The 21,451-nt window shown below is 39.0% G+C and overlaps 2 protein-coding genes across 2 annotated transcripts; both read right to left on the reverse strand.

Annotated features, from left to right (window-relative positions):
- Positions 1-12,527: 12,527 nt before the first annotated feature.
- LOC114559709 (galanin receptor type 2) lies at positions 12,528-13,451 on the reverse strand. Its single transcript, XM_028584525.1, has one exon. It carries the CDS (start codon positions 13,449-13,451, stop codon positions 12,528-12,530), a length of 924 nt encoding a protein of 307 aa, XP_028440326.1.
- A 2,552-nt stretch (positions 13,452-16,003) lies between these two features.
- On the reverse strand, positions 16,004-18,263 carry LOC114560645 (parathyroid hormone-related protein). The gene is made up of 3 exons (XM_028586167.1): positions 17,928-18,263; positions 17,604-17,722; positions 16,004-17,031 (listed from the first exon to the last, which is right to left on the reverse strand). Exons 2-3 carry the CDS (start codon positions 17,705-17,707, stop codon positions 16,641-16,643), a joined length of 495 nt encoding a protein of 164 aa, XP_028441968.1. The 5' UTR covers positions 17,708-17,722; positions 17,928-18,263; the 3' UTR covers positions 16,004-16,640.
- Positions 18,264-21,451: the final 3,188 nt, after the last annotated feature.

Here is a 21,451-nt window from a genome sequence, read left to right on the forward strand (position 1 = left end):
AAAGGGTTGGATGTCAGAGTCAAATGTCAGGGTCAGGACACGGTGCCGCCTGCTGCTAATGTGTTAGCATATAGCGTTCACCAAATGACTGTCTGGGTCAAGCCAAGGTGTCAGGGAGTCAGACCTTGACCGTAACCAAGGAAACAAACAATAACAAACAAGCTGAGAAATGGACAGGTGACTCTTGTATATTGGTCAGACCAAATATAAATTACTCAAAGGATTTATCAATCTGTCAAGATCCACAGTAACCTCCCCTGTGTCACCTTTATTTATAATTGTTCAAAATTCATTGATGGTGCATTTCATCTTTTTGGGATCAAAAAATCTTATTTTAGCTCATTATTCATATTAACTCTTGATTATTTAATAACAGTATTAAATAACAGTATTAACAGTATGCTCCATGCGTGTTCCTGGTGGGTCCTCCAGTAGTGCCTTTGATAAAAATCCATACATTTAGATATGCAGATAGATATGCATGTGCAGTATGTACATGAATACTTTTCGTTGACTGCATGTAATGAGACGTAGCCTGGGAGACACATGCCATAAAGCATGCAGAGTGCATGAATGCTGACAGCGAGGAACCTCCAGTCATTATTAATGGCTCGACCTATGAATGCAGGAGACTCCCATGGAAACAAGATACTGTAGATCCACTCACACCAAGAAAGCTGCTTTCTCATCATTCTTCAGAGAAATACATTTCTCTGAATTGCTGGGAAATCAGTGATCTCCATTGACATTTATGTCATCATAATTTATTAATTGTGACAGTATGATGATAAATACAATAAACAATCTCTAATTGCCACAATAGCATGAGAAAAAACATTCTTTATGACTAAAAAAGTATTTGACTCTTGAAGTTTGTGAATTATGTCAATATCATAATTATTTATAACATGAAAATTGTTTTAATAATGCATCGTTTTAGCCATGCTCAGATATTCTGAAACACGCATAAACTTTATTTCTTTTAAAGCCAATGTATATTAGCATTTTGGTTGATTGCACTTCTTCCTGTAAAGACTGTCTTTTTCTAAATATAGACGGAATGAGGTTCCTTCCTAACGCAATACAGACGTGAGGTAATCACAGTAGCAACTTGTGTCAGTGACTCCCCTTGGCCTTCCTCCTCTCAAAACCCCAGGCCAAGTATTTACAAAGTGTGTGTGTGTGTGTGTGTGTGTGTGTGTGTGTGTGTGTGTGTGTGTGTGTGTGTGTGTGTGTGTGTGCGCGTGCGTGTGTGTGTGTGTAGGCTTGTTTAACTATATTCGTGGGGTCCAAAAACCGGGAGTCCAGTATACTTGTGGGGTCCCGACAGCTTTGTGGGGCCAAAATGCTGGACCCCACAAGTTTAAAGGGCTGTTTTAAGACTTGCGCTTCTCAAATGTACTTTCAAATTCGTGGGATTTTTCTCTTTAATAAATTATCCATATATTTTACCACCTTCCACTGCGAGGCACTTGCTTTTATCTGACACATAATGAAATAGGACTCTGCCGCTTTCTTCCGACTTTCGGTACCGCCATGATGACAGGCGAGTGTTCAATTTGACATGGAATGTCGGAATTTCTGGGTTCCCAGTCAGAAACTATCTGTCTACGGCATAGACTGAATAAAACAGGTCTATGGTTGGAAATGTCAACTCTGAAAGATATAACGCTATTTGCTCTATGAAAGACATTGACAAAAACGAAAACTAAGGACATTTACTCGATAATTTTATTTTAGTTATCGTTTTTTTGTAATGCCTCATTTTTATTTTATTTCAGTTAACGACAATGTTTTTTTTCCCACCGCGCTAATCTGTATTACCGGCAGCTGATTGGACGAACGCGTCACGTGGGTCTGTTTTCTTTGGAAATTTAAAGACTGACCGTCATGGTGGCTTGTTCAGAATACGATCTCATATTGTAGTAAAATAGTTCACTGAAACATATTTTAAGCGAGAAATAGGCCATGCAGTTGCTGAATCTGTCTTCATTTCAACCCAACAAAGGTCAGTTTAAAAGATTTTCGTCAGATTTTGAGAGACTCTAGTCACGCTCATTCCGCTCCCCGTTTCTGGGTTAGCACTCTACCAATCAGATGGGTCATTTGAGTCCGACTGCCGGCAGTGTCCGCCCCGCCGATTATACATGTGAAATCGGCCAAAATGAAGGCCGACGGCCCCTCGGACGGATGACGGAACGGAACACACTGAACAGACTTGAGTCACTGACCTCGCCAGACTGTCCGACGACTGATTATGGGCTCTATGTGTCCGGGCCTTAAAGGAACACGCCGACTTATTGGGAATTTAGCTTATTCACCGTAACCACCAGAGTTAGACAAGTCGATACATACCCTTCTCATCTCCGTGCGTGCTGTAAGGCTGTCTGACGGCTCCAGCGGCATCAGGCCAGCACAGATCATGCAGGTGAATGGTTCCAGCAATCCTACTGCTCCGAATAAGTGACAAAATAACGCCAACATGTTCCTATTTACATGTTGTGATTTATAGAGTCACAGCGTGTACAAAAAATAACGTAACATGAGACACAGCCATCTTCTAACTGTAAACAAACCGGGAACTATATTCTCAAGTGGAAGAATATAGTACTTGGGCGGAGTGATATGCTCGCAGCAAGCCTGTCTGAGAATATAGTTCCCGGTTTGTTTACTGTTAGAAGATGGCTGTGTCTCATGTTACGTTGTTTTTTGTACATGCTGTGACTCTACAAATCACAACATGTAAATAGGAACATGTTGGCGTTATTTTGTTACTTTTGTCACAATTCGGAGCAGTAAGCTAGTTGGAACCAGTTACCTGCAGGATCTGTGCTAGGCTAAGCTAATGCTGGAACCGTCAGACAGCGTTACAGCAGGCACGGAGATGAGAAGGGTATGTATCGACTTGTCTTACTCTGGGGGTTACGGTGAATAAGCTAAATTCCCAATAAGTCGGCATGTTCCTTTAAGGAGCTAGGAATGCATTATGTCAATGGAGGGTCCCCACAAAGATAGTGCCACAAACCTCTGTGTGTGTGTGTGTGTGTGTGTGTGTGTGTGTGTGTGTGTGTGTGTGTGTGTGTGTGTGTGTGTGTGTGTGTGTGTGTGTGTTTTTGTAAGCGTGTATCCGGAGTCGCTATTAGTAGAATTGGTAAATGAACACGTGCGTATGTTTGTGAGAGTGTGTTATAAATTGAAAGAGGAGTTTTTAGAAGGTCACCAAGCTGGTCAACAGCTTCTTCGGTTTACATCATTCTAGTGCCAACTACTCTGCTTGAAATGAAATAGGGGGCATTTGCCCCAGTCTGACGTATGCTCTGTAGGGCTGGTGATGACAGCGTCTCCGACACTCAAATGAGTCTATAAAGGTAGAGCTATACCTGGTAAGTCTCTGATTTAAGCCACTTTTCATTAACTTTACGGACTTACAATTTCAATAAAGGATCACTAGTAATTATTCCAAATAACATATTACCAAAAGCAAAATTTAGGATTGAGATGGAAAACTTCTCAGTGAGTGAGCAGTGATTTAGTGATTGTCAGGTCATATAACTTCTATACAGCTAGGTTAATAATAGGGTTGCACAATATAACGTTATATGTCACTTAAACATCTCTGGGTGTTGCAAATCACTGAGCAAGACTGCTTTATGTCAATATTACATTTTACATGATGTTTGAATCAATATGATGAAGTGCATTTTTGTCAGGAATGCTATATTAACCAATTTCTTTCATTTAATCCTTTAACAATTTCTCAACAGATGTTTTGGAAAATGTACTATATGGATATTGTGTTATTAACTAGGTGAAAGGAATATTTATTTAAAACAGAAAACTCATCAAATCACAATATACAGTACAGGCCAAAAGTTTGGACACACCTTCTCATTCAAATGCGTTTCCTTTTTATTTTCATGACTATTTACATCGTAGATTCTCAGTGAAGGCATCAAAACTATGAATGAACACATATGGAATTATGTACTTAACAAAAAAGTGTGAAATAAATGAAAACATGTCTTATATTTTAGATTCTTCAAAGTAGCCACCCTTTGCTTTTTTATTAATAAGGGAAAAAATTCCACTAATTAACCCTGACAAAGCACACCTGTGAAGTGAAAACCATTTCAGAGGACTACCTCATGAAGCTCATTGACAGAACACCAAGGGTTTGCAGAGTTATCAAAAACAGCAAAGGGTGGGTACTTTGAAGAATCTAAAATATAAGACATGTTTTCAGTTATTTCACACTTTTTTGTTAAGTACATAATTCCATATGTGTTCATTCATAGTTTTGATGCCTTCAGTGAGAATCTGCAATGTAAATAGTCATGAAATTAAAGAAACACATTTAATGAGAAGGTGTGTCCAAACTTTTGGCCTGTACTGTATGTAGTTTAAACCTGAATTTAAACTAAAGTTTTTAAACACATTAATGTGGTTTCAACATCTTTTCATGACTATGTTTCAGTGTGAAGCAGGTCCTAACTTAATATTGAAATATAGTAATTGAAATGCTGTCGAAATAGTGGTTATATGTAACTTTTCAACCAAATTCAGCCCAGTTTTAATCTAGATGATATAGCCCATTTACAGATACTGATACCGACAGTATTTCAATTATTTAAAGTATTTTAATTTAAAAAAAATCCAATGATGAAATCAGCCAATATTTTGTGGAATTTCTTTTCTGCAATTTTGTATCACTTATTGGCTGACATATTCACTGATACGATATATCTTCCGTAAATTAACATAGGCCCATAAATCATCCCTGGACAACTTATCAGTATAGTTCTACGAGACACCTAAATGTCTTTTGACCTGCAAACCACCACCACAGTTGCTGTGATAGATTTGCTCTTTTTAAAGATTTATGTTTTGTTGTCACTGTATGGGAATGTGACAGTTGCCATGCTGAGACAATAATACAGTGACAATTAATACATATTATCATAAATCTTACATTTATACTGAAAAGTGAACTTTATATGGATTAGAGCAAAATGTTAGTCTTCACTCATCAGACAGTGTATATGGCTGAGATGTGAAGAGCATGTCCAGCTGCATTTAATTAATAGTGTGAAAGTTTTTGTCTAATGGAGCCTAAGCTGCGTTTATGCCGTCCCCATTACCCGCTTTGCAAGTGAGTGGAGCACACAGTCTCCTCACCCTGAGGTGTCTGAACCCAGGGCTTCCACTCTAGAAAGTGGATACTCCAGCCAAGCTCGTTGCCAGTTACTGGGTTTTGATATCCACCAATTTTAGCTTGCTGTCATCTGAAGTTGATGTTCATGTTTTTGCTAGGTATCGGGGCGCTGCATGATGAAATTGGACACCTTAGATTCGGAGGGCGGGGCTGGAATTACCTCTGCATGTCCTGTCCCACGCCTACTTCGGATTCGCATTTCACTCCTTGATCAAGCCTTTCCCTTTTTTAGTAGACAGCGTCTTCCAAACTCCAGGCCGAGGGCAACTGCAGGGGGATCAGTTCACAGGCAAACCCACATGGGTTATTAATCAAGGATGACTTCAAAGGTCTCAAAGTTGAATATGTTCAATATGATTCTACTCTCAGACTCTACTCTCTTGGCATTTAGTTGCACAACGAGGCTGACTGAGTTCCTGTTGACTTCTATCAGTATTAGGGTGTAAGCCCTCTTCATTCTCAATGTGCTGAGCCTCAGCCTTTTCAGATTTAACAAAACACAGGGATTAATATATCCACAGTATCCCTACTAGAGCTGAAACATGTAATTGACTTATTGATTAGGTGATCTATACAGAAAATATGTCTGCAACAATGTTAACAATCTAATAATTCATATTAGCCTAAGTCATTTATCAGTTATTAATCTGGTTCTACACTCTGATGATCTGCCTTTCTCTCTTTTGTATCATTTTAAAATAAATATATTTGAGTACATATTGGACAAAACAAAACATTTTGAAGACAACCCCTTGGGGCTATGGGAAGTTGTGATGGACACTACTTTCTGACACATTATATTATTATAGACTAAACAATGCATTGAATAATACAAAATAAAAATAAAAAATTGATGAACAATATAAAATAATCATAAATTGCTGCCCTAATCCCTACTCCCTCAGGCTGCTTTGGGTCAGCACTTTGATGACTAGGCCCATGACACTGATTAGAGCTATAGCCAAAAAGATAAACAAAAATAGTTCTCCAATCTGTGATTATTTGTCAATATTTCACCTACACCACCCTTTAATAACATAATGTTAAACCTTACTGTACATGAAATGATCTCCTACTCCACTAGTAATCTCAGTACAAATGGGGTTTTCCCTGCTGGATGAAAACCTATCAAGACCAAAGTCACCTGGTGATGTTGGTGACTTTTCCACTTTTTCCACTAATCTACTATACAGTACTTCCTGATTAGTTTCTTTTTTTGGCAAGCTGCTGAAGACTCTATAGCCAAATTAAAAAACATTCTGCCTGTATAAATAATTTCATTTGAAGTAAGTGCACGTTCTCCTTTCTCTGATTATTTTCTTTACAGGAAGAACCATATTTACACTGGCACTTACAAGGACTCACTTGTACAGAAGCTCAGAGGTTTACTCAGTGTTAACTCAAACATATTCCTTTGTACCTCACCTGCCATGTCCCTACATGTCACAGTGAGCTTTACAACGTAAACAGGCTGCTGAACCGTGATATTTTGTCAGGCCGAGGTTGGGGCTTGACCACCTGGACTGCAAGTTGTTACCATGTGTCTGATAGCATTTCTTAACCCATACAGTAGTTTCCTTGAAGTACTCTAACTTGTCCGCTCATTAATAAATCTTTCATTTTGTCCATCGTGATCTTAAACAAGGCAAATTCAACGCATGGGGTCTAATTCAAAGCTGATTTCCTTCCCTGATTTTTAGAATTCATTTCTGTTTATTTATTCTCAATTGCTGCTGCTGGGGCATTCATTTTTTATGTGTTGTATCCAACTTAAAATTTTAACATGAAGGTATGTTTATGAGCACAGATGACTTGTGGGCTCCTCATGCAGCCACTGGTTAACTGGGTTTGGGATGATGACAGCACATGCTGAGTTGAAAATGGAGGATACTGTTGCCATCATAGTAGTTATATCCATATATTACTTTTCTACATCCACAACAGTTATCCTACATAAGTTCCCTACATAACAGTCAACATACAATAAATAAGAAGCCTATATGAATATTGAAAATATAGCCTAAATGTGTCTAATTTTGCAACCTGTATTTCTCTGGAGAAAACGTGACGAGTGTGTGCTTCAACTCCTGTAAATACAGCACAATAAACTAGGCCTATAGATTCATATTAAGAATTTATACTCATGTTTGTGTCTGTATAGATGCTTTATTTTCAGCTTTCACCAGAGCTGTAATTGAATCCAGCTCAAAGAGCAATCCTCTGCTGTGGAACCTTAGAGACTCCTATAAATAAACGGGCAACACTCCTTCAACACTTGCCTATATGGCACATGGAATGATTAGCTCATGGGCAAGAGCCCTCTGATCTTACAGTGTGTACAGCCACAACTATTTTCTGTCAGCTACGTGCATTGCTTAACTTGAAGAGTGTGTCAAGAATGTGGTCTCTTGGGAATTCACAAAATTGAGTTGGCCTATACTGTACATTGGCCTTACATACATTTGTTAATGAATGTTGCAGTATAGGGTAATTTGCAAAGAACAACACTGTATATAAAAGGCATAATAGGTAAGGCAATATGGATGCAATAGTATGATTAATTATGTTGCACAAATTATTGTACATTACCATAAAATGAGAGTATGGCTCAACCAGTGCGGTGGTGTACCTAAGGCCTTAATGAAAGAGAGAGAAAAATTATTTTATCAAACTAAATAAAATGCATTAACTCTTCTCTACCTAATTTAGAATTTGACTATAGTCTTGTTATAATACTTGACAGGATTGCCATGTAATTTCTATTGCATAAACATCCAATTTGACCCATTACTTTTAGTTTTAGGTTTCATTAAGCAATATTCATTTTGAGTGGCAGACATTTGCCACACAGCTCTGATATAGTACCATTGGTTTATAGATGCACTATCCAGTCAGGGCCGGGGGGGTGTCTAACTGTGTGTCAATCACTGCTCATGCACAACATTCATTCTCATTTGTGGGGCTTAGGAGACCGTTTTGGGCTTTAGCAGAAAGGGGGGAGGGACTGAGAAGTTGTTGATGTTTAAATTTTTTGGCTAAGTCCTGGATCTTCACAATCCTACCTACGGCACTTTTAACAGTTAATGGCTCTCCAGCAGTAAACGGCAGATAATCACTAATGGTGTTTTTTCCCAGAAACTATGGGAAGCACCCTTTTATTTAAGCTTGCTGCGTGTACCGTCCTTCTCATCAAAATAAACAATTTTCTTCATCATAATATGATAATGCAACATTTAGCGTTACTATATTTGTACCTACCACAGTTTTAATTGTGTGAAACAGCGCCCCTCTGGATTGCAACGTGGTGAACGATGGTATTTTGCGCCGCAATAGAAGTATAATTTCAAGTCAACCACCTAGAGGCCAGGTGAAGGTGGCTTCCCTTGATTAACTACAATACTAACGTAATTTCACTGACAGAAACTGTTAACGTTAATGATGGACTTAAGCTACAGCAATGTGGCTTAAAGGGATACGCCACCGTTTGTTGAAATAGGGCTTGTCACAGTCTCCCCTAGCTGTAGATAGGTGGACCAACGCATTTTTTGTGCATGCATTGTTTTAGTCCAGTGCAACACCAGCAGCGCCACCGCTAGTTAGCTTAGCGTAGTGAATGGAATCCTATGTTGCCGGTTAGCATGTTGTGAGTAAAAGTGAACCAACAAAAGACAAAAAAAAAGTCATTATACAATATATTGTGTGTAAAAGTAGACAGGGACTAGGCTCACACTGCAGCTCCTCTGTTGGTTGTCCGTGATTCTGTGGCATCAGTGTTTTGTAGTGACTTCCTTTTGTTTTCAGGCTGTGCTCCAAGACCTTGCAGACACAGACTAATGCCGCCTTCACACTGGCAATTGAAATCCGCTCCGTAATACGCAATGTGCCCCCAATGGACGTTGTACTACACCGCTGAAAGCGTCGGAATAGTAGAAATTGGGAGTAGAAAAAACATGGCAGAGAGATCGACTCATTCTGTCAGTGTCTGAATGTTTAATTCTCTATGACCTCTCAGCTGAGACCTCTCATCTAATGTCAATTCACTTGAGCTAGCGAGCTCAGGCTAGCTGACCGGACCCATTCGCATGTGGTCTGCGAATCTCCATAGGAAATGAATGACTTCCGGTCGTTTCGCAGCCGCATCAGAGCTGATTTCAAGTGCCAGTGTGAAGGTGACGTAAGGTAATTTTACCTATCTGTACAGTCAGGTGCACACATTTAAAGCTCCAATTTTAAATCTTCCCTAAAGGCATACTGTTTCACTTTTAGCTAAACTACCCTACACATTGCGATACCTTTAGGGTAGAGCCAACATTAGGTCTATAAAAGTAAAATAAGTAGAAGTACCTCTTCATTAAGCAAAAACATGATTACACTGTACCAGCATTGTTTAAAAGAGATCACATTGTACACTCTTGCTTATATAAAAATACATGATAATGATGCACAAGAAAGTGTGGTGGCTGTCATCTTAATACATGTAGATCTGTCAGGAAAGGTTGCTTCATGTAGTAGATGCCAAGGAGTTTTAAGTGACAAGGTAATTGAATTACATTCTGGCAGCAGCTCCAGCAAAGATATTTTGGAAATAAGCCCTCCAACCATTATAGAAATTGTTCGGGTCAGGGTTTCCTGACTCAAAATTATTGCTCGCAAACACTGACGTATAGTATCAAGATAATAAAACTCCCCAGAGGAACATGCTGACTCGAGAAACTGAGAATGTGCAGGACTGAAGAACAGAATATCTTGTATCTGATTTTCTGATGCATAAGGATGCTATATCACCAGAAAACATCAGAGTTAATAGAACCACCTTGAAATGTAGTCCCCTGTAGTGTGATGCAAAGTTTGAAAGTCAGATATTGACGACCAACTTTTGCAAAGTGAATTGTTTTATTTAATTATTATAAAAGATGCAATCAAACATCAATTCATTACCAGTGGATCTGTCAAATGGAAATGGAAGCAAGAGTATTCAAAGGTAATGGGTAGAGGCGTACATCACCCAAGAAACATCACATGATTATTGCTTCATTATTATCACCTTATTATCAAGCTGGTGGAGCACCTGCCTTTGATTTATTTTCTATGAGAAGCAGGAAATGCCTCATAATGAGCACCACAAGATCACAGCCAATAAAAGTCATGTACCAAATGTTTGCTTTTATTGTTTATAGATAATCTTGATTTGTTCAGAGGTTGCAGAGCAGTCTCTACACTCTGAAGTACGTTCAGTAGATTTACTTTTTGCGCCCAAGCACGTGTTCTTTATTGCTTCACCATATCCGACATGCTGATGGTCTACAGATGACGGTCTGTATGAGTCAGGCCAGCTGCCCTTGCTGTACGCTAAAGAGAAGGCCAAAAGTCAGGGGGCAAGCTGACAGAGGGAGGGGCAGGCTGTCTCCTATTACTGCAGCGGCTGCCTGTACTCAGCCAGACTTGTTATTCCCTTTCCCAATCCCTTTGCTTTCTGTATAACTACAACACCTGCTGCATGCCCCTTTCCTCACTCCTCTCCCACTCCAAAATGTAGACCTAAAGCTTCCTGGGAAAAAAGTAGGAAGTCAGTGTGCTTTTATCTGATGTGCGTGTGTGCTGCTAGTGAGCAAAGAATGGCACAGTGACCCTGGTGGTGTTACTGGTGATCCACCAAGGGGACAGCCAAGAGCTCCTTTGGAATAAGCAAATTTCTAAAGAAGCAGACATCCCTGAAACTCTTAACGTTAGTGTTGGTAATGTGCCTTTGATTTGTTAATGTTTGATTGTTTAATAAGCATGCTACCCAGCGTCAATATCTGACTTGATAGTGTTATGTCATGTCCAGTCTTTCTGCTGTAAAGAATTGTAACTGCAGCTAGAAAGAATATAACTAAAAGAAGGCAATAACATCTGTATTTATAAGAGCACAGCTCAGAGACAGTACACCTGTATTTAGGAGAAATATAGCCTATCTGAATGAAATCACTCTTATAATTCCTGAATTATAGTTTCAACTCCCACATTATTGTTACAGTTTCTGCATTACAATTATTCATTTTTCTGATGGTCCCTCACCATTTCTTTACTCTGCATCTATGCATCTTGCTCTGTAATCACCATAAAGACAAATTCAGTATCCATCTTTTTAGTAGATATTTAGCAATGTGAATAATATATAAAACTTGCAATAATAGTGTTGTCATTCTGTCCAGCATCGTTGAAAGGTCACTTTTGATGGCTCAATTAAATTGTATGAAGGCTGAGAGGCTGCAGCTTACCCCACGGTTTATCATTACCAGTTATGTAGTGTAATACTAGTGGATCATATAGCTCTATTTAATGGCCATCCTCTGCCAAGGCAGCAAAAACCTACTGAATGATTGGTCACTGCTTGGAAAAATAACCACTCTGTGAAAGTTTTTGTCATATCTGCATTTGCATTTTGCATTAGAGCTTGTTGTGCTCAGATTTTCAAATATGATGGAACACTGCAACATGTAGTAGTACAGTTTGTCTTCAAATGTACTGTTGGTATGAAATGGAAGTGAAGGAAATGGAGACCAACTTTGCTCTGGAGCAAAGGGAAAAGACAATTCCACTACATTTAATCCACTTTTTTAAATGCAAACATTTGAAAAGTAGATTGTTTTCCTGCCATTGTAAAAGTCTCAGTTTCTTGAAATAACAAGAACATTCTCTTCCGTTTGTGATTTTTGTCATTCAAGATGCTGCTGTTTGAAATTATTACAACAATCATTTTTTTCTGAGTAAACAAATATTAAGTTATTAAGCCACATTTGTAATGACTTAAAACACCTCTTAAGAAAGACGTTGTAATGATATTGTAGAAAGCAAGCAATTATCCTGTGACAAATTTAATATACATACAGTACAAATACTACACAAAAAGCTTCATAAGGCTTTTGTACTGGCATGTAAAACAATAGAAAAGTGGACCACATGAGAAAATCTAAGGGACAGAAACATCTGGCGCAACGAAATGAATCAAAGCGATAAGACTTAGTAGTAGTAATTGGATAATTACATAGGTTCCCTAAAATGATTAGATGCAGCTACTAACATTGTGACGATTACTGCTGTTTTTGTAGTGAATGTGAACATTTGATTGTAGTCAAGCCTGAAAAATAATCCTAAACCATTATTTTTTCTCACCTTCTTATTTGTACATTTATACCTCAAATATGGAGGGGAAATCTAAAAGTAATCACAAAAAACATCCATCTTATTGTTCACAAAAGTAGTTGATTTGTATTAACAGTAAATATAAAAAGTGTCCCTGAATGCCAACAACCCATTGCTCAATTCCCTGTATTTAAAATGTGTCTGTGGTGACACTGATGACCTGCGGCTGCACTCTATTCCTGTTACAGCTGAAGAGCCAGGCTGCCCTCCTGTGGCGGTAGCGCTTTGATAGAAGCACATAGAGCACAGGGTTTATACAGGGGTGCAGGTACTGCAGCACAGTACAGATGAAGTAAAACATCTCCCAAGCCTGTCCATGGTGATACAGCCCCAGGTACACACACAGCTCCAGCACATAACCAGGCAGCCAGCACACTGAGAAGGTAGCAGCTGCCAAGAACACCATGACAGAGGCACGGCGGGTGTTCCTGGCACTGGACACCGACATTACAGGGCTCTTGTGGAGAAAAAGAGCCAGCCGGACATAGTTGAAGGCAATGACTAGCATTGGAACAAAGTAGTAAAGTACAAACTGGCTCAGGACCACTTGGTAGTGGTGCTCATGAATGGTTGGAAGGCAGAAGGAGAAGTTAGTTAGGCTTGGGCCCAGGCTCTCTTTGGTGGCAAACATACGCAGTGGCAGGCTGATGAAGAAGCTGAGGGCCCAGACCAGGACAAACATGAGGATCACCAGGTCCATGGTGGGCGGCTGGTACGGGTTGGTGATGATCATGGCGCGGGTCATGGAAACGGCACATAGCGAATAGGTGCTGGCCGCCAGGCTAAAGGCCAGCAGGAACTGGTAGACCTTGCAAGAGGTGTTGCCCAGAGGCCAGGAGTAAGTTACGGCGGAGTGCAAGGTGAAGGGGATGAGCAGGAGGGTGAGGAAGTCGGCCAGAGTCATGCTGAGTAGGAGGATGTCAAGGCGATTCTTACGCAACGTGTTGTACTTGGCAAACAGAGAGAAGACCAGCAGGTTGGCACAGAGCCCGATGCCCAGGATCACTCCACAGGTACAGGCAAAGATCAGCACATAGGTATTAGGAACAGCCATATTATCACCAACTTGACCTCACCTTTCGAATAAATAAATAAAACATTTAGTCATAATTCATGTCTTGGATTAGTCGATTAACAAAATTAATCGGCAGCTATAATCTCTTAATTGTTTCAGCAAAAATTCCAAACTTTTGCTTGTTCCAGCTTTTCAGGATTTTATGCTTTTCTTTGTCATGTACAATAGTGAACTTGATATTTTTTTGGGGGGGTTACTATTGGCTAAACAAAGCAAGACAAAATATGTCATATTGGGCTCGGGAAAAAATAAAACGTAGTCTTTATTTTTTTTGTTGCTATTTTTCTTTGACAACTAAACAATAATTTAATTGAGAATATATCATTTTTAGTTTTAAATAGCATCTGAAAGGCTTATTTAGACCTATAATGATAGACAATATACTATGTATCATAACGTCAAGAAAACACACATGATATAATATCACCAAAGTAAAAGATACAAAGCATTTACAAAACAACCGCAGGTTGTCTGCTAAGATACAAATTTATTCTTTTTTAATTAACATTTTGACTGCTACTGCTGTGTAATTAAATGGAACAGGTGTTTGCCTTAGCGGTCATAGCATTTTAAAATGGTGCCAGATGTAACAATTCTCCGTCATTTGGACACACTTACCATCTTCGTTCCTCAAAGCACTATCTTCAGGCTCATGTTTGTGAGTGAACTATCCCCATAATGTAAACTTCTATTTCACTTGTGTCCATCCTGTTAAACTGGGCTGACGAAGGTAGAGGTGACAGTCTCTCAGGACTCATTACAAAGTGTGATAGCTGAATGTGAAAGGAAGAAAGGCAAACATCACCTGGGTCTAATTGATTCTGGTTGAATTGGTTTAAAGAGAAACAGCCTCAGACCAGCTGCTCAGGAAACAGTGATGTACTATACATGCCTGTTTTGTTATGGTTCTTAGAGGATCTATGTGTATCTTTAGTCTTTTTAGTTACTTTCATTTTTAGTAACAGCTACACTTGACATTATTAAGGTTTGTTTAACTTACTTTCTTTAGTCTTTTTGGGACTAAAGAAATACCTCATTAACTGAGACTGCACTGCTGTTTGTAAATACTTGAATTGACCTTTCCTGGCCTGTTAAAGTCCCTCTCTCTCTCTATGGAGATGGTTTTAGGGATTTCATTCATACTGTATGAATTACATTTTAAAAATGAGCACTCTACAAAGAAAAATAGACCAGTCCATTGATTATGTTCTCTGTTCCCACCCTTCTCTGGACATATTAATATCTCTCTCCATTGTTTGATTGATTTCTTCGGTGTGAGCTGCAGGCTCCTGATGGCAGCTTTATCAGGCTTTCCACAGTATTTATGACTCTGTGTCAGCTAATGGCCTTTGGTGTACACTGCTGCTCTTAGCACAGGATATAGCTGATGCTGATGCATTTGCTAACCCCTCCATTACCAGTGTCAGTGCCGTTCAGTCAGCGGCTATTAAAAATGCCATGTTCTCAAGTGGGACATTAACAGCTTCATTGTGTTCTGTCTGTACCCAAAAGTCAACAAAAAATAGTTTTTCACCTTTTTATAATACATTTTAAAAACCCGTTTTGACCCAAATCTTGCACTTCTTATTTATTTTCTCTCCACCTCTTTAGCAAGGTTATTGGTCACAATGAAATATACAAACTTCAGCAGGACGGATACTTACTGCTGATTGAACTCAGGCCCATGGTCAACATTACCCTGTTGCCATTTTTCTACCTTTTTCTATGTTTAGCCACTGCTTCTTTATTAAGAGGCAGGTAGTGTGCATACAGGTCTATTCCTTATGAACTTTAGATTCTAGGGATAAAATGGGTAACTGACCATGCTGCAAATTAGTCTGCTTTGCATTCATAGTTTTTGTATTCCCTTGTAGTATATCATTCATATTATATATATATATATATATATATATATATATATATATATATATATATATATATATATATATATATATATATATATATATATATATATATATATATATATATATATATATATATATATATATATATATATATATTAGTCAACTAGACTAATCGATTAGTCGCTCAAGAGAGATTTGCTGCTTTTCTTGTCTTATATGATCACATACTAAATATATTCAGGTTTTGGAATTTGGACTGGATCAAACAAGCTATTTGAATAGATCATCTTGTGCTCAGTGAAACTCTGTGACGGGCATTTTTTCACATTTTTCTGATATTGTATAGATAAAATAATTAATTAAGCAGCCCTAGTCTCCTCCATATCAACTTCAGGTTTTAGAAGTTAATTAATTAGCTGAACATTTGAGCCACATATGGCTAGTGAACAAAGACACAGTGAATCAAAAATATTTCTAATGGCTACACTTTTAATGTTTGATTAACTGGAAAAAATGTACAGTATGCCCTCAGTGCAAGTAGAACATTAAATGAGTCTGACAGCTGACACCTGACTCGGGCTTGTTTTTTATAAAAAATAAACTATAATGTGAAATGGTAAGAATGGATTTGATGAAGCATCCAATAAGTTACAAGTCCATGAGGGATCTAAGGTGAAGAAGGAAAGCAGGACCATCAAAAAGAAACATCCAAATAAAACTCAACCACAAAAGAACATGTACAGGATATAACTAAAGTGCATTACGGAATTTAGTCAGCAGCACCGTGATACATTCACAAAATAAATACACACTTTTAAAGTGAAATAAATTATGGCAGACAAGTTCGAACAGATGTATGCAGTGAACAGTTTGTATGTAACTGTAAGTTCCCGATAGTCAACAAATATAGAGCCAAACAAAAGTAGACCATTCAGCCTCCCAATTTTGTGAAGTTACATTATATATAGGCAATAAATAGTTAATCCTGATCTACTTGAGCGCACAGCTGGTTAGAGATCACAACATATGGCTTTGTTTTGAAGTCAATCAAAGTTACAGAGGCCTACAGATGTTCCAAATAAATATGGACTTAAGATGATGATATTTCACGAAACTTCAAACGAAAATACAAACACAGCAAAATATTACCATACAAGCACAACCTCAGGGCTGTAATATGAAGTGACTGAATCAGCCATGCGTAGAGTCTCTCAAATCCCAGTCTAGATGGACCAATGTCAGTGTCTTAGTGCAGTACCATATAAAGGCTGTTGGGAGTCTCTTAGTCAGGGCACTGCATCCTTCATGGCTCCTTTGATGTGACAGACCGTGCCCGCCTTCGCTTCTTGTCGCTCTCTCTACGTCGGCCTAACCTCACCTTTTTTTTTCTCTTGGTGGCTACTTTTAGTGGCTGGTCCTTATATGCCAGAGCCTTGTTGGTCTCCTGGGGCAGGTTAGGGCCCTCTCTGTCTGGCCTGAACCTGTCAGGGAGGTTCTTGGTGGCCCCTGGGGGCTTCTCGTGCAGGGCATTCCCACTGAAGATTTGGCTCTGGGTTCTGCTCTGCACGGGTGGAGCGTGCTCATCAGCAGTGTGCACCTCTTCCAGCAGCTCCTGCAGCCACATGCGCCGCTTGAACTCCTGTAAGGAGCGGCCCTTGTCATGCATCAGCTGGGCATGGCTCACTGATCTCCTCCTTAAAGCATGAAAGTGAAAAGACTGAGTCAGATCAACAAGGAAGGTTGCATAAAAGCTAATAAATAAATCCTGGCATCGTGCATGAGAGGGGAGCAGCACCAAGTTAATTTATTTCTAAATCTGTCAGAAATCTGTTTTACTGATTTCTCATTCCTGAGTTAGCACCTACAAAATCTAACCATTTTTCTTTTTTGTTTGACCTTTGTTGTAATTTCATGGTACACAACAGTGTTGAGTTGAGTTTCTGTGTGGAGCCCTTTTAGAAGTGGTGTCAGCTGAAATGTAAGGTCAGGCACCATGACACCTCAGTACAGTAGGTGGCAGCATAAACAAGTTTGTGAGAGCCATCTCTAATCTGAGCTCCAGACCCCAAAAAGCCAAACATAGAAAACCTTCTGTACCTTAATTTAATCTGATTAATAAACTGTAGTTGTATTTTTTTGTATCATTAATATTGTGTTAAAAAGTGTTGTTCACCACTTTTAAATATAGTCCTTCATTTTTCAAGTTAATTTTGCATAACATGGAATTACTTTTCTATCATCAAAATGAATATAAAAAAGAACTCACGTTCTGCTACTAAGTGCATCAACTGGTTTCCCATCAAGAGTCACTGGGGAGCACAGCAAGAACATAGCCAGACTCCACTGATGAAGCATGACTATAGAGCACATCCTTGAGCCTAAGATCTGAAGAACACAAGAAATATATCACTTTAATGAATTAAGTAAAATTTTGTTTTATGAATTTATGCTCAACTGTTTGTCTACTACTCAACATATTGTCATTAGCAGTGTAGGCAGCTAAAAAATTACACCATTCCTGAGTAAGAACTCCCAGGCAGCATTACTTGCCAACAAACTGTTTTAATAAAGTCACGAAACTTAGACTTACATAATGTGAATCTTTACAGTGAAAATCCACAAAAAGGTTGGTCTGCAGGCTGTAAAGAGATGATCTCGTTGCAAAAATGAGTTTGCAATGTAAAAAGAAAAATTATTTAGCCAAATTCAATTTGGCCATCTCAAAACGTGTGTCCAGATCCATTGGTGTGAAGGCAGCCTGGGGAAATCCCCTGTCACTCTGCTCCATTCATTTGCCTCCCAACAGTGTGTGTTGAGCTATTTATTTCTCCCCAGCGTCCCAATTGAAAGAGAGATAAAGATGGAAAGAGCAACAGCAGCAGCCCATTAGCTGCAGAGCTGCCACTCCACCCAGTGTTGCAGTAATCTCATGAAGAGTAACGATGAAGCATCTTCTCTGGTGGCCAGAGCCGGAGAGCAGAGTTGAGAGGTGTTTTACAGTCCAGCACTGTGCGAGTCTGTCTGAGAGAGGCACAGTGAGAAAGTCAAACTCCTCTTTGGGTGAAGATGCAGGCACTACCTTAGCCCCTACCCATTAAGTCCAGTCCTAACACCCTCCCGCCCCCAACAGCCCTTCACACACACCTGCTGTGACAAGAAGGTAGCGCCCATGCAACATCCAAACAACCACACAATAAAGAGTATATTTAACACAATCTTGGAAAAAAAATGTAATCAATTTCAAATTATTTTAGCAATACTTTCTGAATAAAGTCTACTAATTATTTAATCAGAAAGAGGTCAGAAATGACAGGTGTGCACCAATGGAGGTAATCATGGGTTACCAAGCAGAGTGTATAAGGGGAGGGGCAGGGTTACTCCAAAGTAAACAGCCAGGCCTAACCACTTTCCCAGGGGAGAATGACCATAACCTCAGCGAAACCCAACCCACAGCCTCTCACTGCAGACCATTCAATTTAACTCCACTCTGCCTCAGCAAACCAGCTCACCACCGAATGGTTACAGTGGGCTCTGAGGTATCTCTCATATCCAGCTAATAAGGAAAGTGGAGCGCTTTGCATTGAGGCAGCCATTCACTGTGTATGTTTAGGTGATGAAACAAGCCTGAAGCATTCAGTGACATTTGTAATTTTTCTGAAAACAATAAATGCATGCATTAAAGGGTCATAGTGTGATGTATGAGGTAGCTCTGTCGCTAAATGTATTTTTAGTATCACATTGATTGAAAGCACTACATGCCCAAGTGTAGTAGTACCGGTATATGCAGCAGGGCGACTTTTTAAATATCTTGCAATGTTTTATAGTTGAACACGGATCATTTTAAGTATTGGAGACATTGAAGTTTTCACCTGTTGATGGCACCAGATGAAAAGTGAAGTAATTACTTAAATTGATCCTGAGGGCAATATTAATGACTGTACAAAATTTCATGGCAATTCATCCAATAGTTGTTGAGATATTTCAGTCTAAACCAAAGTATTGGACCAACAAAAAGACCAACATTACTATCCTTACAGCCACACTGCTATCATGGCTAAAATGTGTTATCCTTTGTAGTCTTTGTTTGATCTGAAACGTTTTTCTTAAACTGCAGGACTGAGGACCTGCATGTTGCGCCACTTGTAAAACTTTGTGATCTTAAATAATACAGTTTTCTCAAATTTTCTCCACAACATTCAATTTTGGTACAATACGAACATGTTCTTGAGTTTGTTCAAAGTGATCTCTGCGTGAAATTTAATTAATCTCAAATTAGAGACAAAAGACCATCATGCAATAGGATCACCGATGCGAAACCAAATGGGCCAGGGGCATACACACACACGGACTCCTGAGGTGAAAACAAAAACAAGCTGGTATTAACAACAAGATTCATGAGAATATTCCGCAGAACATTAAACAAATTAAAATAAAACTCAGATTGAAAACAGTGTGCTAAATTCCGCAGATTTTCATTCTGTATCACTGCTGAAAACAAAAACAAAAAATCCCCCAAAAAATCTGCAGCTTCCTCATGGCCCATCAGTTGAAGAACAATAGTACAGCCTGTGTTGATACAGGAAGTGCATTTGTAAGGAGATTCATACAAACTACCAACGTTGTCTTTATTATACTCAACACTATTTCTTTTAGCCATGTTAGTCATGTGGCTGTAGGGAATAGTAGAGTTGGTCTGTCAGCCAGTCAGTCTTTCTGTCCAGTGCCACCAGCAGGTTGACATGTTTCACATTTAGTGAAATATTTGATGGATTGCCATTTGCCATGCAATTTGGTACACACATTTGTGGTCCCCAGAAGATGATCCTAATAACTTTCTTGATCCCCTGACTTTTCTTGTAGTGCCAGCTATAGTGTCAGCAGTTTCATTTATCCATGAAAAGTTGCAACTGTTTCCGAGACAATGTATTAAAATACTTTGGCGACCCTCTGACTTTTCCTCTGGAGCCACCATGAGGTTGACATTTGGGGTTTTGAGTGAAACGTCTCAACAACTATTACAAATGGTAAAATTTGGTTCACACATTAATTTCCTTCTCTTTGTAATAACTTCCCTACGCATGCCCACCATTATCAGGTTGACGTCTCTAATACCTTGGTTTATGACCAAATACAAAACTAATGGCATTCCCAACAGCCTCAGCAGTACTTTGTGTTTAGTCTTAACCAGAAAATGTTGGCATGCTAACACCCTAAAAAACATGGCGAACATTAAACCTGCTGAACATCAACATGCTAGCATTGCTATTGTGAGAATGTTAGCTTGCTGATGTTAGCATTTAGCTCATAGCACCACTGTGCCTGAGTACAGCTTCACAGGGTTTGTGCATTTTTTTCACAGGGCTGTGGAGTAACATCTGGCTACACCACACATACGTTCTATAATAGGAGAAAAAAAGCTTTGTAAAATGGTCTCGGGAACGAACTTGTTTTATTGGAACATTTGCACCCCGCAAAATAATACGCCACATGAAATATTAAATTAAGTTAACTGTTCAATACAGTACAATACAGTAATGTGAGCTATTTAAATTACCTGCATACATGGTTAAATGTAATTTGTTCTTCCATTGCAATCTGATAGCAATCCCACCAATCGGTCCCAAAACATCCCAGTAAGATAGTTAATGCCATTAACATTAACATAGCAGGCCTGCCTTGCTGCACAATCCAAATTGTTTTCAAAAGTTGCCATTTTCAGTGTGTAGCTTGCTAGCTCGAAGTTTGTAGCTTGTAGTTTCCCGTAGCGAAGGGATTTTGAGATCGGCAACACACAGAGAGTGGAAGGTGAGGGACAAAGCCTGGCTTTATCCTGGAAATGTACTTCCGTTGATCCAGACTAATACAATATGAATACACTGCGTCTTTGCCTTTTTTTTTAGGGATTCATACTGTAGTTAAAATTGTTTGTGAGGTGACTAAGATAAATACAGTCTATTCAAGAAACCTTAGTCATTTATGTGGTCACTGCACCTATTTGCACTGTTTTACTGGATGGAATAACTTGCATTTCTCCTCATGAATAAAACCCATAAATTATTTCTGTGAGCAGTGATGATTAGTAGAATCACTTCAGGCTAGACTGTAGACCAGTTG

The sequence above is a fragment of the Perca flavescens genome, chromosome 8 (genome assembly GCF_004354835.1).
Source record: "Perca flavescens isolate YP-PL-M2 chromosome 8, PFLA_1.0, whole genome shotgun sequence".
In the NCBI taxonomy this organism is placed as follows: domain Eukaryota; kingdom Metazoa; phylum Chordata; class Actinopteri; order Perciformes; family Percidae; genus Perca; species Perca flavescens.